General features: G+C 37.0%; 1 protein-coding gene across 5 annotated transcripts in view; it reads right to left on the bottom strand.

Moving 5' to 3' along the window:
• Positions 1–596: 596 nt before the first annotated feature.
• TMEM135 (transmembrane protein 135) overlaps positions 597–19352 on the bottom strand; it is a 181615-nt gene continuing 162859 nt past the window's right edge. For all 5 annotated transcript variants that reach the window (XM_040544297.1, XM_040544295.1, XM_040544296.1 and 2 more), the window contains 7 exons: positions 17517–17586; positions 11825–11992; positions 8657–8720; positions 7817–7893; positions 6069–6167; positions 4579–4646; positions 597–3000 (listed from right to left, as the gene is read on the bottom strand). In XM_040544297.1, coding sequence (XP_040400231.1) covers positions 2868–3000; positions 4579–4646; positions 6069–6167; positions 7817–7893; positions 8657–8720; positions 11825–11992; positions 17517–17586 — 679 coding nt within the window. In that variant the 3' untranslated portion in view covers positions 597–2867. The remainder of the gene's footprint in view (positions 3001–4578; positions 4647–6068; positions 6168–7816; positions 7894–8656; positions 8721–11824; positions 11993–17516; positions 17587–19352) is intronic.

Consider the following 19352-nt stretch of genomic DNA (forward strand, 5'->3'; position numbering starts at 1 on the left):
GGAGATGCTGCTGCTCTTGAGATGCCTGCAGGGAGGTCAGCACCACCATCCCGCACAGCCTCCCTCCAACAAACCTCCATCTGAAGGAACTGTGGTGTCTCCATTTGACCCGTGCTTCCCATCATCTCTTGAGCAAGTCTCCCCCAGTACTCCTCTCTGCAAAATCAACTTCTTTTGCAAGGCGTTGGGTGTGATCAGGCATACCCGTCATATGATCAGAAAAAAAATAAAGTCGTGCCATGTCAGGTGGTAGGAAACATCACTGTGTGAGTCACATGAGGCCCAACCATCTGGCCACATGGTAAAGCCAGAGCTGGAGGCATGCCTGATAACTAGTCATGTGGCTTTCACTGTTTAAAAGAGACAGATTAAATGGTGTCACCTAATATGGTACAATTACCCATGAAAGTACAGAGCTGAAGTTGTCAGATGAACTGCTTTTGCTTTACCTCTTCACTTCCACTGCATCAGGGCTTTATATTTTGTAAAAAATAAGCACAACTTTAATGGTTGGTCACATTCCTAGCATTCCTTAACCAGAGTATTACTTCACTCACGATCTCAGATAGCTTATTAACAACAACATTAACAAAATGTCACTTTTTTCAAGCAGCAACAGTTTATTATTGGGAAAAACATTAGGACTTTATTTTTTTTTTCTTACATATACTTGATTTGAATAAAAATAATTTAAGTTTTTTTATTTTTTATATTACATGAAAATAAAACAAGGACTGTGAATTCTGGAAGCAAGAAAACTTAGACAAAACTTGTTTAGCTGCTGAGATGTAGTACTTGCATTTTTTTTAACTCAAATAGAGAAACAATCACAATTGTCATTCCAGTGAAGAAAATTAATCCATTTATAAAATATTTTGAAGTCTGAGAACAGTATATAGTTACACTAGAAAGTATTTATAATATATTGTGTGAGTTCTAACATATTACCTAAAATATATAACTTTTCAGACTTTACATGGTCAAATATTTTAGACCATATTCCAGTGGAAAAACACTACAAATTTTTTACGATCCTCTTAAACTTCTTGTTGAATTAACTTTTATTTCCTTTTGAGGAATTTTAATATAATATTTCAAGCAATAAAATATTGCATACAAACTAGCTTGTAGAATCGTATTCACGCTAACTGGACAACTGCTGTTTTAAAGGTTGAAGCACCTTTAGAAACAATGATAAAGCATCACTGTTGCAGTAGCTGATGAAGAAGCAGATTTTGTGCACAGACTGGTACAATTTTCATGACATCTCTGTAAATCCAATAAAAATTACTGTTTAGTCAGTAACAGGAAATTAAACTAATGGCAATTAAAATATGCATAAGGCTGGGGTAGGATTACAGTGTTACAAGACAAAGATTCTATTAATTAATCCAATTCATATTATCTGACAAAGACTTCCAACAGAAACATTGATTACTTCTTTGTTTTTCTTTTTAAAATACATGCAACCTACTGTAATTTTTATTCCCTAGCTTACCATGTGTCTTTTCAGTTGAATGTGAACATAGTTCATCTTTCCATTAAGCTCTAAGGTAGCAAACACCATTCAGCATCACCTGAACGGACTCTAGTTTAAAAAAAAAAAAAAGCCCCCAAAAGCAAAAAGGCAATTAGCATGTCAAGGTCTTGCTTTAGAACACAAACTATTATCTGTAGAAATATACGCAGGGTAAAAATGAGATGGAATTTGAATAGGTATTTATTTGCATTGAGTACTATATTAAGTTTAAAGTAACTGTCACAGTCACGGCTGTCTGATGGGCCAACAGAAAACCATTCTCCAAGTACAAGGTAAAAATACTATTAATATGATCGTCAAAACAATCTAACCTCAGGGGTCAGTTCCCTTTTAAAGGCCACTAGAAATGCTAGCTGGTATGCAGCTTGACAAACAAGCCAATGCCATCTAAATGGACAACGTCAAGCCCGTTAAAAATAAACATTTAATTTCAGGATATTTTGGAGGATTTTTTTGTTTTGTTTTGTTCTTGGCTTTTTTATTTTTGTAACCGTCTGCTGTTTCCAGCACCATCTCGGAGGCTGAAACATTTCATTCCTTCCCCTGCCTGTTTTGTCATTTTCCACTTGGCAGATACAAACCACCACACCCTGCTGCTCCTTATGGCGCACAAGTCACTGGTATTGCCTTTTTATTTTCCTTGTCTGTTATCCATATCGTCACTGGGATTTACAGCCCTGGAATGTGATTTCTGCACTAATATGCTTTTTTGTTTTTTTCTTTTTTTTTTTCCTTTTTTTTTTTTTTTTTACTAAGGAATGCCTTACTTTGCAACCATAGCTCTGTAAAAATATTGTCTTTTTAAATAATGAGTGGGCAGTGGCTCGTTTCAGATAAATCAGCAACGCAATTTAGAAAGACAAGGAGACGTTTTTACCAGACTACAATAGTTTTAAGATCAGGAACAATTCTGGACCTAACCTATGCTTTATGTCTTCCTTTCTAAACCCAAAATTGCTTTTAGTTTTACCAAGAAATATTCTTCTGGTCTGGACTATAGAATTTTTGAAATTATTATGCATATTTATGTTTTATGTATGTTTTACTTCTCTAAATATATTACTCATTTGTTTAATTCATTCAGGAATCTACCATACTGTCAACCAACTACAGTAACCCAGAAATATATGCTGTATGTGGAATGGGCTTAATCACTAAGCCACACTTTCCTACAAAGCTCCAGTATTTTTGATTGGTAAAAAGCATTTCTCATTGAAATAATACTGAAGTGGAGCCCAAGCCCTCCTCCATATATATGACTGTTAAGTTAATTAACTTTTCAGGACAAAACGCTGATCACATTCAATGACAAGGTATACTATCATCTTCAAGATAGCTCCAGAGGTAGCTCTGGTGGTACAACAGTGTATCTCGGGTCAAGCTTAGGCGTGAAATCCTTGAAGTTCTTAGATGCTTCAGTACCAAATACATCTAAAACTTTCCTGTTCATCAAAGCAAACCTGAAAAATGAGAGAGTGAACAGATTATTCACTTAAACAAAAAAAATAAATTGCTGTTAAAATTATTTCACTTCCATGAAAGACTATCCAAATCTTTGAAATGCAGGCTTCAGCCTACACTGTTTACAGATTGCAAGTTTTTCACCTTGGGCAAAAAAAAAAAAAATGTGAAAAAATACCTTTGACAAATCTGATCACCAGTGTTTTGAGTTGATATGCTTTATATAGCATGACTTATGCAAAAGGAAAAACTTTTAACTCCACAAAAAAAGCCCAAACAAACTATACTACTGTCTTTTCCACTCGAGTGGAACATAACCTGGCCATGCCTGTGTAAGTCTGGATAACAATTTAATGGGTGTTACAACCTATTTCCATCTCTTTACTCTTCAAAATTGTTGAGTGAAAGACCTTCTAAATGTCAAAATAATCTGCTTCTATGGAGAGTGTCAAAATTACTATTACAGATATTTGCTTCAGAGGAAATAAATGAGCAGAACTGAATTTCTCTTCCCTCTCCTCTTTCAACTAAAGCAATCTTAGAATTAATACAAGAGAGAAAAATGAAGCCAAAGTTGGACATCTGCACTGACATCATCCACCATATCATGTTTGTACAGCCTCAGAGGTTGCCTGCGGATTGCCTCCAGGCATCCCAAGGAAAGCTTCCCACCACGTCTAGCAATGTATTAAGTCACCGAATGTCCAGCTAATAGTGTGCTGTGCCATGGGGTGTGTAGGTTTAACATGCTCCAGGGACTGGCCTCTGATTTCTCTTTTATTTTTACAGTCTGGACAGAGACAATCTCTTCTCTATGCTGTCCCTCAAACCACAGTAGGTTGCATCGAAAGGACTGAAAGGAACTCTCAGGTTTATCCAGACGTTACCTTTTTTACCATTCATAAACTGATCTTCACCATGATTTGGATGCCTTGGTTCTGCCATATAGCATATCCATATAATAATGCACACTTCACTAAACTGTGTTTTTATAAATCAATTACAGCAAAATCTATTTTAAAAGGTAAGCACTTCAACATATTAGAGTGTAAATTCTTGCTTACCACTGAAAATTTTTCATTAGGTTTTCCTTGAAAAAAATCCTTTCCTAACTGAAATAGATGTTCTATAAAAAAAAATGTTGAATCTTCAAGGCACTCTTAAGAAATATTCAGATATTTCTATTAATACTTTTAAACATGTAGAAATACCATGCTGTAAGTCACTGAATGTATTGATTTCTTCAATTTCTGTATTTGTTTACTGGATTCTTCATATTCCACTGAAATCTGAAAGCATTCCACTGTTCCAAGTGAAAACAGATAAAAAAGCCTTCTAGTTAAACTCCCATCTGCTGAACAGTCTTAACCACATTTAAGTCTTTGCTCCTGTCATTAGACTAAATCAGCAGTTAAGAACTTCAAGTGGACTGGAAGCCACTTGAAAAGCAAAGTAAATACACAGGAAATTAGCCCATATGTACTGCTACAGCTATGCTGTTGACAGCAAATGACACAGAAAGTTGAATGTGATCAATGGTATGTTTAGGCAAGCCATAACATACCCCAATTACATACCTGCCCTTCGTTAGTCGTAAAAGAAATTTCCAGTATGAAGGTCTCAGATTCTGAACTTCCATGACAGCCTGCAAGAAGAATAATCTGTAAGAGCCAGCTGTGCAAGGGTCAGGGGAGAGCCTCATCTGGTACATTATATTGCCAAAACCAGTGATCATTAAAGGATGGCTACAGAAACATATATATATGTTATATATTATACACATACATATAAATTCCTCTTATGATTCATAAAAAACTAAACTAAAAGTAACTGCGATCATCCAACAATGTCCAACACTAGCAGCAGATAAACTGCTCACAGCTGAATTCAGTTCTCCATATGAGCACCACCAGCAGATACTGGTATTCCCAGAAGACTATCTTTCAAAAGTGGTGGCAATTAATTTAGATCTCGTTGTGTAGAGAAAGCACAAATAATTCTAATCATATTTTGTGTAGTCACCTTTACATATCCCTTTCCATATCTGAAATAATCTATTTGACTACTTTTCCATCTCACTCATGCATACAGTGAGGAAAAAACTCCTCAGTATAGATCCCTTTGCTAATTTCTCCCTCCTTCCTCCCCACTAAACCTAGTAATTTATTTAAAGTCTTGGATTCCTTTTTCAACTAGTCATTAAGCAATGAAAAAAAAACAAAAACCTTTCCTCTTTCTTCATAATAACTTTATTTCTTTTAGCTCCATGTGATGATCCTTGCCAGTAGTATTTTGAGATCTCAGTGTCACAGACTGTCTGGCACATCCCCAGTACTAAAAAATATTAGTTTACTTTGATATTAGAATGAGAAATAACCCCAAATAAATGGAAGCAATGAGGAGCAGGAGTAGTGGATCTCTTCTGTTAGGCGCAAGACAGCAGAAAGCTGCTTTATGGTTTTCTCTTTATTGAGGGGCAGAAAAATAGATTTCATTTTCTAGAAGGGGGAAGATGTGGAATAGTGTAGAGAGTAATAGGGTGCCACTGAAAAGGAGATTTTATAATTAATGAAGCCTTAATGAAGATAAGAGTACATAATTGACTTACAAAGGATAAAATAGTTTGTTTCAAATGTAGGACTTAAGATTTCCTTGCTAACTTTTGCAGATTCTTTCAAACAGCTAACTTTATTTCTTTTAGTTGAGAGGGAAAACTTCCATTAAAAAAAAAAAAATCTGTAATATTACAATAAATTGCCTCCTTGAGAAATGGTCTTTTCATATGCTTGTGAAAGTCCCTACATTTATATTCATCTCCTGGGTCAATGTGTTTTGAGATCCTTTCCAAAGAATTCAAAGCTTTGCATAACGTATTGAGTTACAAACACATGAGAAATTTGAGTCACAGAAATGATCTTCCCACAGTGACACTCAAAAAGTCCTGATTCACAACATCTTGCTGAAATTACTACATGGTATTTTTCCTATTTCACTGTATCCTCATTCCATTCAACATTTCAGTTAAACTCAGAGAAGTTCATATGCTATTCAAAGACAACATACTTACTGCCTGAAAGCATATTGATGTAGAAATGGCATAGATGATGCTGTCCGCATGAGGAAAATAGGGAACCTTCCCTGCTTCAATGCCTTTGAAGTATATAGTCTATAAAGATAAACAAAATACTCTGAATAAAACAAAATAAGTTTAACGTAGTTTTTTATATTTATTATACATTTTCAAAGTAACAGGCCAACATTACTAATCTATGCTCATATAATTTTGTATATGTCCATAAATGTGTTATTAATTGAGCTTGCTTATAGAAGTTATCCAAGATCAATAGAACAAATGGCTATAAATGCACAGAACAAGACTTAGCAACATCTGGGGTGTTAAAAGGGTAGTATAGATCTTAAAGATAAAAAAGGGAAAGTTTGCTATGTTAAATCTTCATTTAAAAAAAGCAGAAGAATAATACAATAACTATTCCAACAAAGTGAATATTCACTGTTCTTAAACAGCTTGAAATCACATACTTTTATTTCTGAGAAAACATGTAAAGTTTATTTTCCTGAGCACAGCTTGACCTTCCAAAGCAGCACACGCCTCTTTGGTCAGTTACCCTTGGCTTGCGTAAGACAATAAAAGTAGTTTAAAAAAAAGGAAAGAAAGAAAGAACACACAGCACTTTTCTTATTTCACTGCAGCCACAATGTCTCAAACTCTAGAGAAAACCATCAGCAACACAAGATACTATTCGTGTTTTTTTTCCATCTGATATTCCAAAAGTCAATATGGACAACTCAGAGTTGCTTTTATGCAACCATTATGTGAACTACCTTCAGAGCTTAAGTCTATGCTTACAAGGAACAAGAATAAGCAGAGTATAACTTCCCTTTTATGTTTAATTTTATACTTAAAAGAAAAATACATTCCTTCCTTTTATTCTTGTTAAAATGAATTCTGCACCCATAAAGGGGATGGATAAATTTTACTAGGGAATGAAGCCCTTGAGGTCTGCAGGAGAAAGCTTTGTGATTCAGGGATGACGCATAACAGGAGAACACTGTCGACTTATTCCAGTGTTGCTGCTGGGGAAATAACCAGGACTAAGTCTTGATTTTAAGGAAAAATCACGGTAAGAAATCAAAAGCTGGTTAGCAAAGTATAATCAACATAGAAAACTCTACAAACATTCTTAATTTTTTTTGCCCCTACAGGCTCCCAAATTTAACAAGTTCATAGAAATAATTCAAACCGGATAAATGGTAATTAGAACAAAGTTCTTTGCAAAGCCGGGAATTCAATCAGATGAAGCATACTGACAAACAACTTCAGCTATAGACTAAAACCTAAGCTATTTTGAGTTATCTTAGATTGCTGAATGCCAAAATTAGGGAACAAAGGCAGGAAGTTAAGCTGTAGCTTTTGGCAATAAATCTGCAATTAAGGGCTACTTTTGATTTATGTTTCTGGCAGAATAGACAAAATCCGCATTCTTGAAACTTTTAGGTTGAAAAACCTGCAAAAGCTACAAAGCAAAGAGCTATCAGAAAAGATTACCAAAAATCATGGAGAATATACGTGAAGACCAGTGTATAAAGACCTTTTAAAATGAAACACAGAAAGGAAAATAAGAAAGAAATGAGACCACAGAATGGCACTGCCACTCAGCGTGTACCTACTAAAACACAGCACCACTATACAACTCTGTATTACTCTGCAATGTTCTGACAAAGCTTATAAAGTTCATTTTCTGCCTTGAAAAAATATATACAATGAAGAGCTCTGTTACAACGTTAACATCCTACCTCTACTAATTTGGACGCCAGATACATAGAGATAGTAGTACTTTTGTAGAACATCATAGAAATTCCTGCTAGACACCCTGTAACAATTAGAAAACACAAGCATTATTAAGATTGTGATTTATTGTTGCTGTTGCCGTACATCAGCTCAACAGATGTTGCACAAGATGATGCTTTTTTTGCTACAACAAAGTTCAGTGATGTTCCTGTATTGCCTATCAAAAGATGGTTCGTGCCATTAAAAAAAAAAAAAAAGAAAAAAAAAAAGAAAAAAAAAGGAATCTTGAAACTGTGAAACAAGACTGTGGCTCAGTGATCAGGAGCACAGCCTCAAATTTCCTCTCTCATCCCACAAACAAGAGAGACCTCTGAGGTTTCACCAATGCAATAGGTGCACAAACAGGAGGGAAGGGCCTGCAACACTACACATATTTCATTGGAAAACAATCCTTCAGATTCAGTTGAGCTCATCCTTTCAAATGTGTATTCTGTCACATACAGAAGAGCTGGTATTCAAACCTCACATTGATATGCTTGGAAAATAAAGGATTTTACATTTGTGAATACAATAATTTATTGTCCTTGAAGGTGAACATAAAAAACAGACCGTTTGACTTAATTTACCTTACAATTTTAATAAAAGACTTTATTTGAAAACATTTGTAACGTTATTGTGTGTTTCACTACTTGAAATACCACCAACACAGCCTTAATGTATACAGTACTATTTTTATCACATAATTCTGGAAAGGGAACAGGAGGACAGACATTCAGCTATGTGCATTACAGAAATACTTGCAGAATCCTAACACAGGCAATATGGGCTTCTTATCATGGACTCACCAGCTACAAGTGCATGAAGCTCATCATCTAGGTTTCGTACCCAGCGCAGGAAGCAACTAGTACCCTGTAGGTGAACAGACAGCAGGATTAGCCCAAGTTATTTCTCTTTCAGCATTCACAGACTGGAGATATCCTGCTGTAAACTAGTAATACAGCACACAGCATGAATTAAGGATATAGTGTGACAATACCCACACTACCTGAAGAATTTTTAGTTGTTTACTGTTACTGTTCTTTTCAGAATCAGAGAGCAAAACAGTTTAGTTTAAAATAACAATCTAATTCACGTGTGTTCAGAAAAGCTAAACTTGAGAACATCTTCATTTGCTCTAGTTGTCTTGACTCTCCCATGAGAAGTCTGTCACATCCTTTGCATTGTTTTTTCCAACTGTTTTGGAAATCCATACTTTGCTGCCAAATTTTATCCCTGGTAAATTTCTGTTTGTTTCCGAATAGTTGAAGACTTGCTTAGCGGGGCCAGATCCAGTGCTGATGGCACTGGGACAACATTATATAATTCTGTATGACGGCCTGCCGACATCTACTTTGATATATGTGTCAGCCTGTTAATCCATCTAATGTGTGTTTTTCATGGAGCAAAAGAATAATTTATATTGGAAGAGATTTCTGGAGATCATCTGGTCCAACCTCCAGGTCTCATTAGAGCAGGTTGATCAGGAATTCATCCAATTAAGTTCTGAGCAAGAACAAAGACCACATAGCCTTACCAGGCAACCTGTTTCAATGTTAGGCAACCCTCACAGGAAAAAATATTTCCTTATACTTCATCAGAATTTCCTGTATTTCAACTTGAATCCATCCCCTTTCATCCTGCTACTGCATAACTCCAAGAACAGTTTGTCTCTGTTTTCTCTGCACACTCCAGGAGGCATAAACAGCAGTGAGATCTCCCATCAGCCTTTCCTTCTCCAGCTTAAAACCTGGTTCTCCCAGTCTCTCCTTGCACATCAGATGACCCAGTCCTCAAATCAACTCAGTGGCCCTCAGGTGAACTCACTGCGCTAGTTCAGGTTGTATCAGGAATAGTACAGCCAGCAGGACCAGGGAGGTGATAGTCCCCCTGTATTCTTCTCTGGTGAGGCTGCACCTCGAGTACTGTGTTCAGTTTTGGGCCCCTCACTACAAGAAGGACATCGAGGCTCTGGAGCGTGTCCAGAGAAGGGCTACGAAGCTGGTGAAGGGCCTAGAGCACAAGTCCTATGAGGAGCAGCTGAGGGAACTGGGGTTGTTTAGTCTGGAGGAGGCTCAGGACAGACCTTATTGCTCTCTGCAGCTACCTGAAAGGAAGGTGTGGGGAGCTGGGGGTCGGCCTCTTCTCACAGGTAACTAGTGATAGGACTAGATGGGATGGCCTCAAGTTGCGCCAGGGGAGGTTCAGGTTGGATATTAGGAGACATTTCTTCTCAGAAAGAGCAGTCAAACACTGGAACTGTTTGACCACAGAGGTGGAGGAGTCACCATTCCTGGAGGTGTTTAAGGAAAGGGTAGATCTGGTACTTAGGGACATGGGTTAGTGGGCAATATTGGTGGTAGGTGGACAGTTGGACTAGATGATCTTAGAGGTCTTTTCCAACCTTAATGATTCTATGATTTCCAAGTCTTGAACAATACATTGAAATGAAAAAAATACAGAAGAAGAAAATGTCTGTGTCCCAAAACTGAATTACAACAGTCAACCCTACTACTCAAATTTGAGTAGTAAATTTAGTTTTTAAATCTTATTTTAAAAAAGGAAACCAGGCTACCATAGCTGACTTATTTTTTATAAAACCTTATTTGCTATTTGCTGACAATAATTAACAGTAAGGGGAACACAAAATATTAATAGTACAGCTACCGCAATTCTACAAAGGCATTTCAGACTGCCCTCGGGGACAAGATTGACTTTTTTTTTTTTTTAAAGTAAGGCAGAATATAATTCCTTTGGGTTCAAAATGCATCAAGAAATATTCTGGCAGTGATTCAATCTTTTAGACTGATTAGGATCTCTATTGCCCTACATGCTTAACTCAAACTGGAAGAAAAACATAATGCAACCCAAATTTATGGAATGCAAACAACAACAGAAAGCACCTACTTAATAAATTACAAATAAAGGTCAGAGTATTTGACCCTCATAAAATTAACATCCATAGAACTAAATTATACTTCAGCTGTAGTTGGAGGTTTTAAAACAAATCAAAATCATTTCAGTTTTTGCAGTTTAAATACTTTTATTCTCTGGAGGCACTTTTCCCAAAATTTGAGCGACAAACTAATTTTCAAGTAAACTCTGAATAGGCTGTTTACACTTTGACATCGAAAATTTTAAACTCGGTAACCTTAAAAATTCTTGTTTCAATCCAACTGCACTTTAAGCAAGATTCTGTTTTGCTTACATATAAGGTTTTTTTTTTAAAAAAATCAGTAAGTAATGTTCACCCAGAATAATACAGAATTGTCTTACCTTTGGAGAGAAGCGAAGTGACAGTTGAAAAATTACATGTGTGATTAGGAACATAAAAGCGCAAAAGCCGCTTCAGCACTGCAGTATGTAACATACTCTCCCTTACAGCATGTGTTTGGTTACATTCTGTTTGGCATTAATACACATAATTCAATTAACTTCAACAATGTTGAATGAATGTGTATCAGTTCACAATCTGTCATCTTATAATGGTGCAGAAGGGTCGATTTCCAAGTGCTATGTCTCAGTTGCACATGATGTATGTTCTGCAAGCTCCTGCTATTTAGCGTCGAGTAAGGATTCCAGAGACACTTGAGCCAAAAAATCTGCAAATGGCTTCTCTTTGGCAATAATGCTGTTACTGCAGTCATCACTTGTGTCTGCATGAAAATGTTTCTGTGTAAAAGAAAGTCCCTTTGAAATCTGAATTCACTTTCTCTGAAGTATGCCTATCTCCTGATACTGATGTCACGCTTCAAAATGTATCTGGTTTATTCAGAAATGACAGAAAAAATAGAAGGAATGGGAGATCTGTATGCTGTTTATGGTTTGATTATCACAACGCTACAGAATTTGTCAGTGCCATCCTGTAGAAACCAGTGTCAGTAATATGAAGTGGCTAGACTATTTACCTCATCCTGATGTTCTGAAAAGCAAAATAAAAAAAGTGGCATTCGACACTCTGTATGTTATAAGCTTACTTTGTATATACTGACAAAAGATCCCAGGAAAGCTCCAAGCTGGAAATTTTCCTTGTTGTAGAAGAGTGAAAGTAGCCGGGATGGCTCTGTAAATAGATGCCGGAAGGTGGATGGAATCCGAAGGCAACACTGGATCAGGTAACCAATGCTAAACATCCTAATGAAGCCCTAGAGAAAACAGGAAGAAACCACAAATTCAGAAGAAGGAAAATAAATAATGTCTACAGAAGTACTTATTATTGACAGCGAGCAGTTTAAAACCCATTCTGCATATACTACAGAAAATGCATTTCCACCTTCAAACTTTTTTTTCCTGTCCTGATTCCCCAGTAAAACAGCAAAAGCAATAAAATCATAAACAATTGACTCTCATTTACTTTGTATGAATATCTCATAGGCCTCAAAGGACAAACTCTATTTGTCTTCTGCTCCAAAATTCTGTGCTTTGAAAGAATCCTGGTGTCTTCCAGGTTACTGACCAGCTTTTAACCACAAACGGGTACACAGAGGAAAGTAATGTAGTGGGAAAAAAAAGAGCACTTTTACACTCAAATGTCTGGAGAAAGCACTAAAGCAGTAAAAAGTCCACACAAAATAAATTTCAGAAAGTGGGAGAATTAGAAATTGACCCTGATGGCTTGGCACATGCTCATGTACTTTCCCTCAACCAAACTGGAGGCTTCGGGAAGTGTGCGGCAATATAAAGTACAGACCCAAAGGGGAGATTTTGTCCAGAAATATTGAAAAAAGATAATGTGGGTTCAAATGATTTTTTCTTCCTCTTCCACCTTAGATATGGATCTGCTATTTTACATCTCATCACAAAACTACACTGACTGTTTCTTTCCAAATCCTTTTCCCCGGTTTCCTGTAACTTCCTCCAAAGCTTCCTATCATCATTCTTACCCTGTGGCTGAACTTCTTAGAGAATTCTGAATAAAATCTATCCATTGTTTGGATGGAAGATACCTCATCTGAAAGCTATCCGAATGCCATGCACTCATCGTTGGCAAATAAGGCAGGACCCAATGCTCATGATTTCTCCAGCCCATTTTTCAGAGCGTACTCAGGGACACTCAGATAACTGTAGAGACAGTGGCCTCAGTTGAGCAACCTTTCCAACTCAGAAACTCCAAACATTTTTGCCTCCTGTAGAACTTTCTAATGCATCATAAAGCTCATAAAACTATTCTGGTTAAACATCCAGTAATAAACTTCTTGAAACAATTACTCTCCCTGACAACACTCAATAAGCGTTTACAGGAATCAAGTGGAAGAAACAATTTTGTGTCATCTGGTGATCATATCATAGAATAATAGAACGGCTTGGCTCAGAAGGGACCTTAAAGACCATCTGGTTCCACCCGCCTGCAGGGACACCTCCCACCAGACCAGGTTGCTCAAAGCCCCATCCAGCCTGGCCTTGAACACTTCCAGGGATGGGGTATCCACAGCTCCGCTGGGTTCCAGTACCTCACCACCCTCTGAGTGAAATAGCTATGATCCTATAGCTATGCATGAAAATTTTCCATTTCTTCTTCTACTACTTTTAAAGGTACGTAAATTGTACTTACTGAACAGCTACTGACCCAGTGTTTTGTGATCGTGTAATGAAAATGCTGACTGAATGGTATGTATGGTAGGCAGAGTTCTAAGTGCACTGCGAATTTTGTGTAGTTAAAATGTCAAAGTTAAGATGAACATAAATCCGCACCTCAAATGAAGACGTAATCTAGCATGAAGTACACAGCCCTCGTCTTGAAAAAAAATTAAAAAATAAAAGAGATGATCACAGTACCAGGTACCATTATATAAAAAGAAAGTCCTAAAAATACCAGTTATGATCAAAGCCCAATGAGAACAAACAACAATAAGGTACATTTGATTTTTTTTCCTGGCTGTAGGAAAGACCATTCAGATGGGATGAGGAACACCACATTAGGACACACTTCAGTTCCAGCTGGCACAGAGTCAAATATATACCCGCCATTTTATTTTTATGAGTTGCAAACTTAGAAGTGCTGAACTGCAGGATTAAGGCTTAGTTTTGACGCACAGCAAGCAGCAGTAAGTAGTGCACAAAGTCTTTCCATTTAGCTCATTAAATCAACCAGGCGAATACATATCACATATTTATAGGTGCTTTCCAAAGTCACAAATAGGATTACATTTTAGATCATATAATCAATGCATGATATTGTTACTTTTATCTTACATAAAAAGACCTCAAATAATAAAGGAGGTAGGAAACTGTAAAGTGTATGTAGGAAACCATAATAAATTTAAGTGAGATAAGTAAACCCTGCTACAAGCTATTTCTCCACTGAAATTTAAAATTGGGACTCAGATCAGCCAGATGTAGCAGCACAGTAAAACTACATATCTGCTAAACTTATGGAATAATTATTTTGAGAAATATATTTCTTAGAAAGTTAATAATACAGTCAAGATACTGGTTATAACTCACATACAGATATACACATGTGCACATAAACAGAGTCCAGGAACATACCAAAACCGAGTCAACCTGTTGCAATGTACTAGGAATTAGTTAAGTTATCTAAAATAACTCTGTTCATGTACAGCAAAAAAAAATCTTTATACTGGGTATACAGTAGCCCATGTTCAATCAACAGACCGAATATCCAGCTACAATCATTAGAAAATAATCTCATATTCATTTTGGTCATATTCCTCATCGAGTACCTTGTGTGAACCACCTGTTATCATCTGCAGCACTGACAGAAAAAAAGAAACTGCTCCTGGCTAAGTTTTCCTCATTGTAATCAACAGGAACCACAAAAGAAAAATACAGTTCAACTGCCTCCGTTAGCCTGTCAGGCTCACCTCAAGCATTTACAAAACCAAGGTATTTTGCATTGCACGTATTCAGAATCAGAAGGAAAGCTGATGAAATCAGGTGTTAACGTCATTATTAGACGCTACATAAAAGCTATCATGTATTATGTCCACTACTAATGTGCACTGAAGCATGAAGCAGCAGAGAAAGAGCATGCAATGGCAATTAAGCACAGATATGATATTGGGAAGACAAGATGCTCAAGGGTAAGGGAATATATAGTACAGAGGGAAAATTTTGGCAATAAGCAGCTCATCTGATCAGTATCAGATTAGAAATCCCCCTTACAGAACTAGAACTACAACACCATGATTAAATTGTGCCTCCTGACAGTTATTACTGGCTGACTGCAAGTAGAGCCCTTGAGAGAACTGAACACGCTTTCAGAATCTTGGACCTTTAAAAACCCAAATATATAAAAATAACACTTTTCCCTCATATTTTAATAAAAACCAGTCAGAGAAATGCAGGAAATTCAAAGATCTGACTGTCACTTCATTGGTATTTCCCCAGTTATATTGTTGCAGTCAAGAATGATTTATACTATAATATTATACAAGACTGATACAAGCATAAAGTATAGTTCAAATGCATAATTGATTTCTCTACAGAGATAATAGCCTTTGAAACTATTCTTTTTCTTCATTTTTAGTCAGGTCAAGATTTATTTCTGCTCCAATGGGAGCTGAATGCTGGGTTTTCATTATAGCTTCTCCCCTCATCCCCCCCTGGGTATATGAAATGTGAACAAAATGATGCTGAATAAACAACTGAAGTGGACAGACAGTTCTGAATACCCCCTTTAAAATTTTTCCTGTTCTTCTCATCATTAACATGTCTCCCTTTCCCCACCCCCAAAAAACAATAAGGGGAGTAGTATGGGCCCAGTCTGCTGTAATTTGAGGAGCTCTCAACCTGAAATGAGATTTGGTCCCTCCACTAGAGTGATTCAACACTATTAACTCCTATTCCTTTGTCATCCTTCTATCTCAAAGGCACTTCAAACTCATTGTATTCCGTAATAGCAGAATCACCTTTCTTCTTATTTATGAAGTCACAAGCAAAAACAATCTTCTAGAAGATTAAGACAGTTTTCCACAGAGAAGAGGTATCAATTCTATTACTAGTACGCAAAGAGAAATCCCTATGTTTATTCTAGCAGTGCTTCTAAAATAATATAGGGTTATGAGGGTACTGATAGACGCATACCCACATGGTGCTGAGCTTGAAAAAAACAACACCCTAAAGAAAAGGCACAACCCATGAATGATATAGCAAATGGACTGAGACAGTGGTGAGAGGTTGAGAAGAAAAACCTAATTTGATGCAGCAAAGTTTCACAAACCTATCCAACTACCAAACCTGTAGCACTCTGTAGATCTATTACCATACAACCAGGAAACAAAAGATCCTAGGAAGTTGGGCACTATTTTTACATTTGTGCGTATAATGCTGACTTATCTTGACGGTTGTATGTTGGTGCCACCAATAAGAAATGTAATATAAATTACTGTTTTATAGAATAAATTATTAAGCAAAGAATTGTATGGAAATAATCCACTCTAGTCTCATATACCCCGTAACTGCCTTTTGATTGCTGTCTTCAGTTAGTCCCTGAACAAGACCTTTCTATACTGAAGCCACGCTAAATTTTTGCTAATACCTTGTGTGCCATTCCAAGAGATAAAATGCAACAGCTTTCAACACAGGCAAATTCTGAACAGAGTAACGGTAAATAAGGTGGTGGGTGATTCCTCCTCCTAGTTCCAAGGCCAAAACAAAATTATTATTTTATTCAAATTTTTGATAAATATATAATACCTACAACAGAAAGGTGACAAAACTACGCTAAACTGTTTGTGAAGGCTCTACTATCTTTTCTAATCCTAATTCGGCAGAACACTTAAGCACTGTCTCAGATCCCGCCAAGTTCAGTGCAACTTATATATATGTTAAACAGTGGTATGCTAATATACTGCAGTGTGAACAACACAGAATGATACACTACATACAAATGCTTAAATATTGTGCTAGATCTCTTCTGATGGTAAACATAACCATACCCCTTCTGAGATAACATAAACTGCATAAAAAATTCTAAAAAATTGTCTTTCAAAATAAAGCATCTGAAAATGCTCAAATCAATTTCTGCTGCTCCATAAATAAAAATTAGTAAATTATTAAGAGATCAAGATCTTCTGTAGTCTCAACAGCTCTGAAAAAAAGGCATAGCAGGTGGTACCACCTGTGCCAATCTAACGCCAGCCAAAACAGCCTCCTCTATACAGCACTCCTCTGAAAAAATATGCGCTGATCCCATTGTAAAGGAGGACAAATTATGCCACTGGGCACGGCTAGCTCTTCCTGTGCACAGCAACTGGGAGCAATCTCTCATTACCCTGACCCCTTAAAATAAATGAATGGGAGAGTGAGCCCAAAGCCAGCCCCAGTGTGCCAGACATGCACAACTGTATGCACGCTGCTGCTGCTCTGCCTGCCGAAGCAGCACATTCCAGGTGCTTTATTTCGGGTGGAGTCACAAGTGGGCTCAGCCGCGAAGTGCATCACATAGTTAAACAAGTTCCTGGCTCACCAGTCCATTTCCCCCTGACATGTTTTACTTTATTCATTCACTTCAGCTAAAGATGAGAAAACTTTAACCCCTGTCCCATCCTAAATTGAGAAAATCTGTTTTCAGGCTTGTCACATTTTCAATGGAGAAAGAATGAGTAACAGGCTCCTTTCTTATTTCCGAAGTATACGTTTTTTCTGACCAAAGACTTTTACCCTGTGTTTGCCAGAGTTTGTCAATCTAACGTCTTCTGCACTTACTTTAATACAATATGAAATGCAATTATCTTCATAGTGTTTACAGCATCTATGCCTTGGGCCATGTTTGCACCTGCAAAAAGCACAATGAAACACATATTAACCTGTAGCTGTTTTCAGTGTAATCAACAGGAGACTTCATAAATTTTACTTGCCTAAAAATACATAAAGTGTTATTTTCCCACCACAATTTTTCCCATTACCTACTGAAGGGCACTGTGAGCTTTTATGATGCCATAAAAGGACAATAAAAAGAAACAATACTCTCGTTGTGCACCAGAAGTGTCTGCACACTTATGTTGATCCAATCTCTTTTCTTGCCATGCCATACCTATAAATACAAAATTAAGCAACAAATTTTCTGCTTCTCAACAAGGAGAAGCTATGGGACAGAACTCTAGTGGGATTACCCTTCCTGGTCTGTCTGCACTCCATGGTTCTGGAAGCGTATTTGACTGAGTATCTGTGTCCTTACATTTTTCATAGCATTTTAAGGTCTATTGGAAGGCGATATAGACCATACAAGTGCACAGAGATACCTTGTGAGACTTCTTTCAATTATAAGCATTTCACTACTGGGTAAATTCTCCTCCTGCACAGATTTTTGTGTGGCTCTTATTTCAGACTGCAAATTTGACCTTCAGCATGTAAAAGAGACTGGCTTGGGATGGTGAGATTCATGGATTGTGCAGTTGTTAGCCCTGTATTATGTAGAATTGTAAAGAAGTAATGTCATACCAGGTCTGAACATTATATTTTGCTATAGCCAAGTATGCAAGTTTTAATACGAAATAAATTACACAATTTATATACTGTGCCAAATATCTTGGAAGTTTTGAATCATGTACTATAAAGTCTAATGGCTATAAATCATCTGTGAGGTCAGTTTATGTAGCAAAAATTGTAATGAGAATGTGATCAGGTTACAGGCATTTAGACTCAATTATTTTGAAAAGAACCATATGGAAGAGAAAGCTGTGAGAGCATTAGGACTTTAAATTGGAAGTTTTCTGAACATCTGAGTAGGGAGTTTCAAAACCTTAAAGAAAAAATATTCTTCTTCACACATAGTCCCTCAATCCTAGTATTTAATCCTAGTGGAAGAGCTATGAACTAACAAACCGAATATGGAGTATTTAAGACAAAATAGTTATAAACAACTCAGCTAAAAGAATCTGCGCACAGCTCACAACTTTTTCTCTTTGTAGATTTTTTTTTATCTAATACAGTCTTGCCTGAAAAGCCACTGCTGATTTCCCTCATATTTTTCAAGTTGAAGACACAACAAATCATAGGAAGTCCCCCCCGATGTTGGCCAGCTCATGTTAGCTCATTATGCGAGCAAGTAAGGTAAGCCACTACACACTGCACTTTGCAGACTTCTTTCTTGTGCTTAAGTAGAAAAAGATCTGGCCATAAATAAGATCTGGCTCCTGAAGAAGTCAGTGGAAGTGAAGTCACAGGTGTGACATGATCAGATCCCCACTCTATTTGTAATGCCGCTGTCCCTATAGCAAGTGTCTCCTCGTGGTACCGAATGTGTCTGAAGCAGACAAATCAAGCACAGCAGAAGCAGAACATTTGAACATGCCAGCCTGAAAAGCTGTCTGATGTCACTTCTTTAAGCTCATAGTAAAGGACAGTAAATTGCATTCTGTAGACAGGAAGGAACCGATCTTATCTAACTTCAGATGTCGTAGGTCTGACCTCAAGTAAAACAGTTGTAGATTCACTTTTGCTTGGGAACTTCCTGACATAGGGGGCAGGCCCTGTGTTATGAGTCCTGCTCTTAGGCAGTACTACTTTATGCAATACAGGGATGTAGGTCCCAAAAAAGAT

This window comes from Cygnus olor, chromosome 1 (assembly GCF_009769625.2).
Source record: "Cygnus olor isolate bCygOlo1 chromosome 1, bCygOlo1.pri.v2, whole genome shotgun sequence".
NCBI classification, from domain to species: Eukaryota; Metazoa; Chordata; class Aves; order Anseriformes; family Anatidae; genus Cygnus; species Cygnus olor.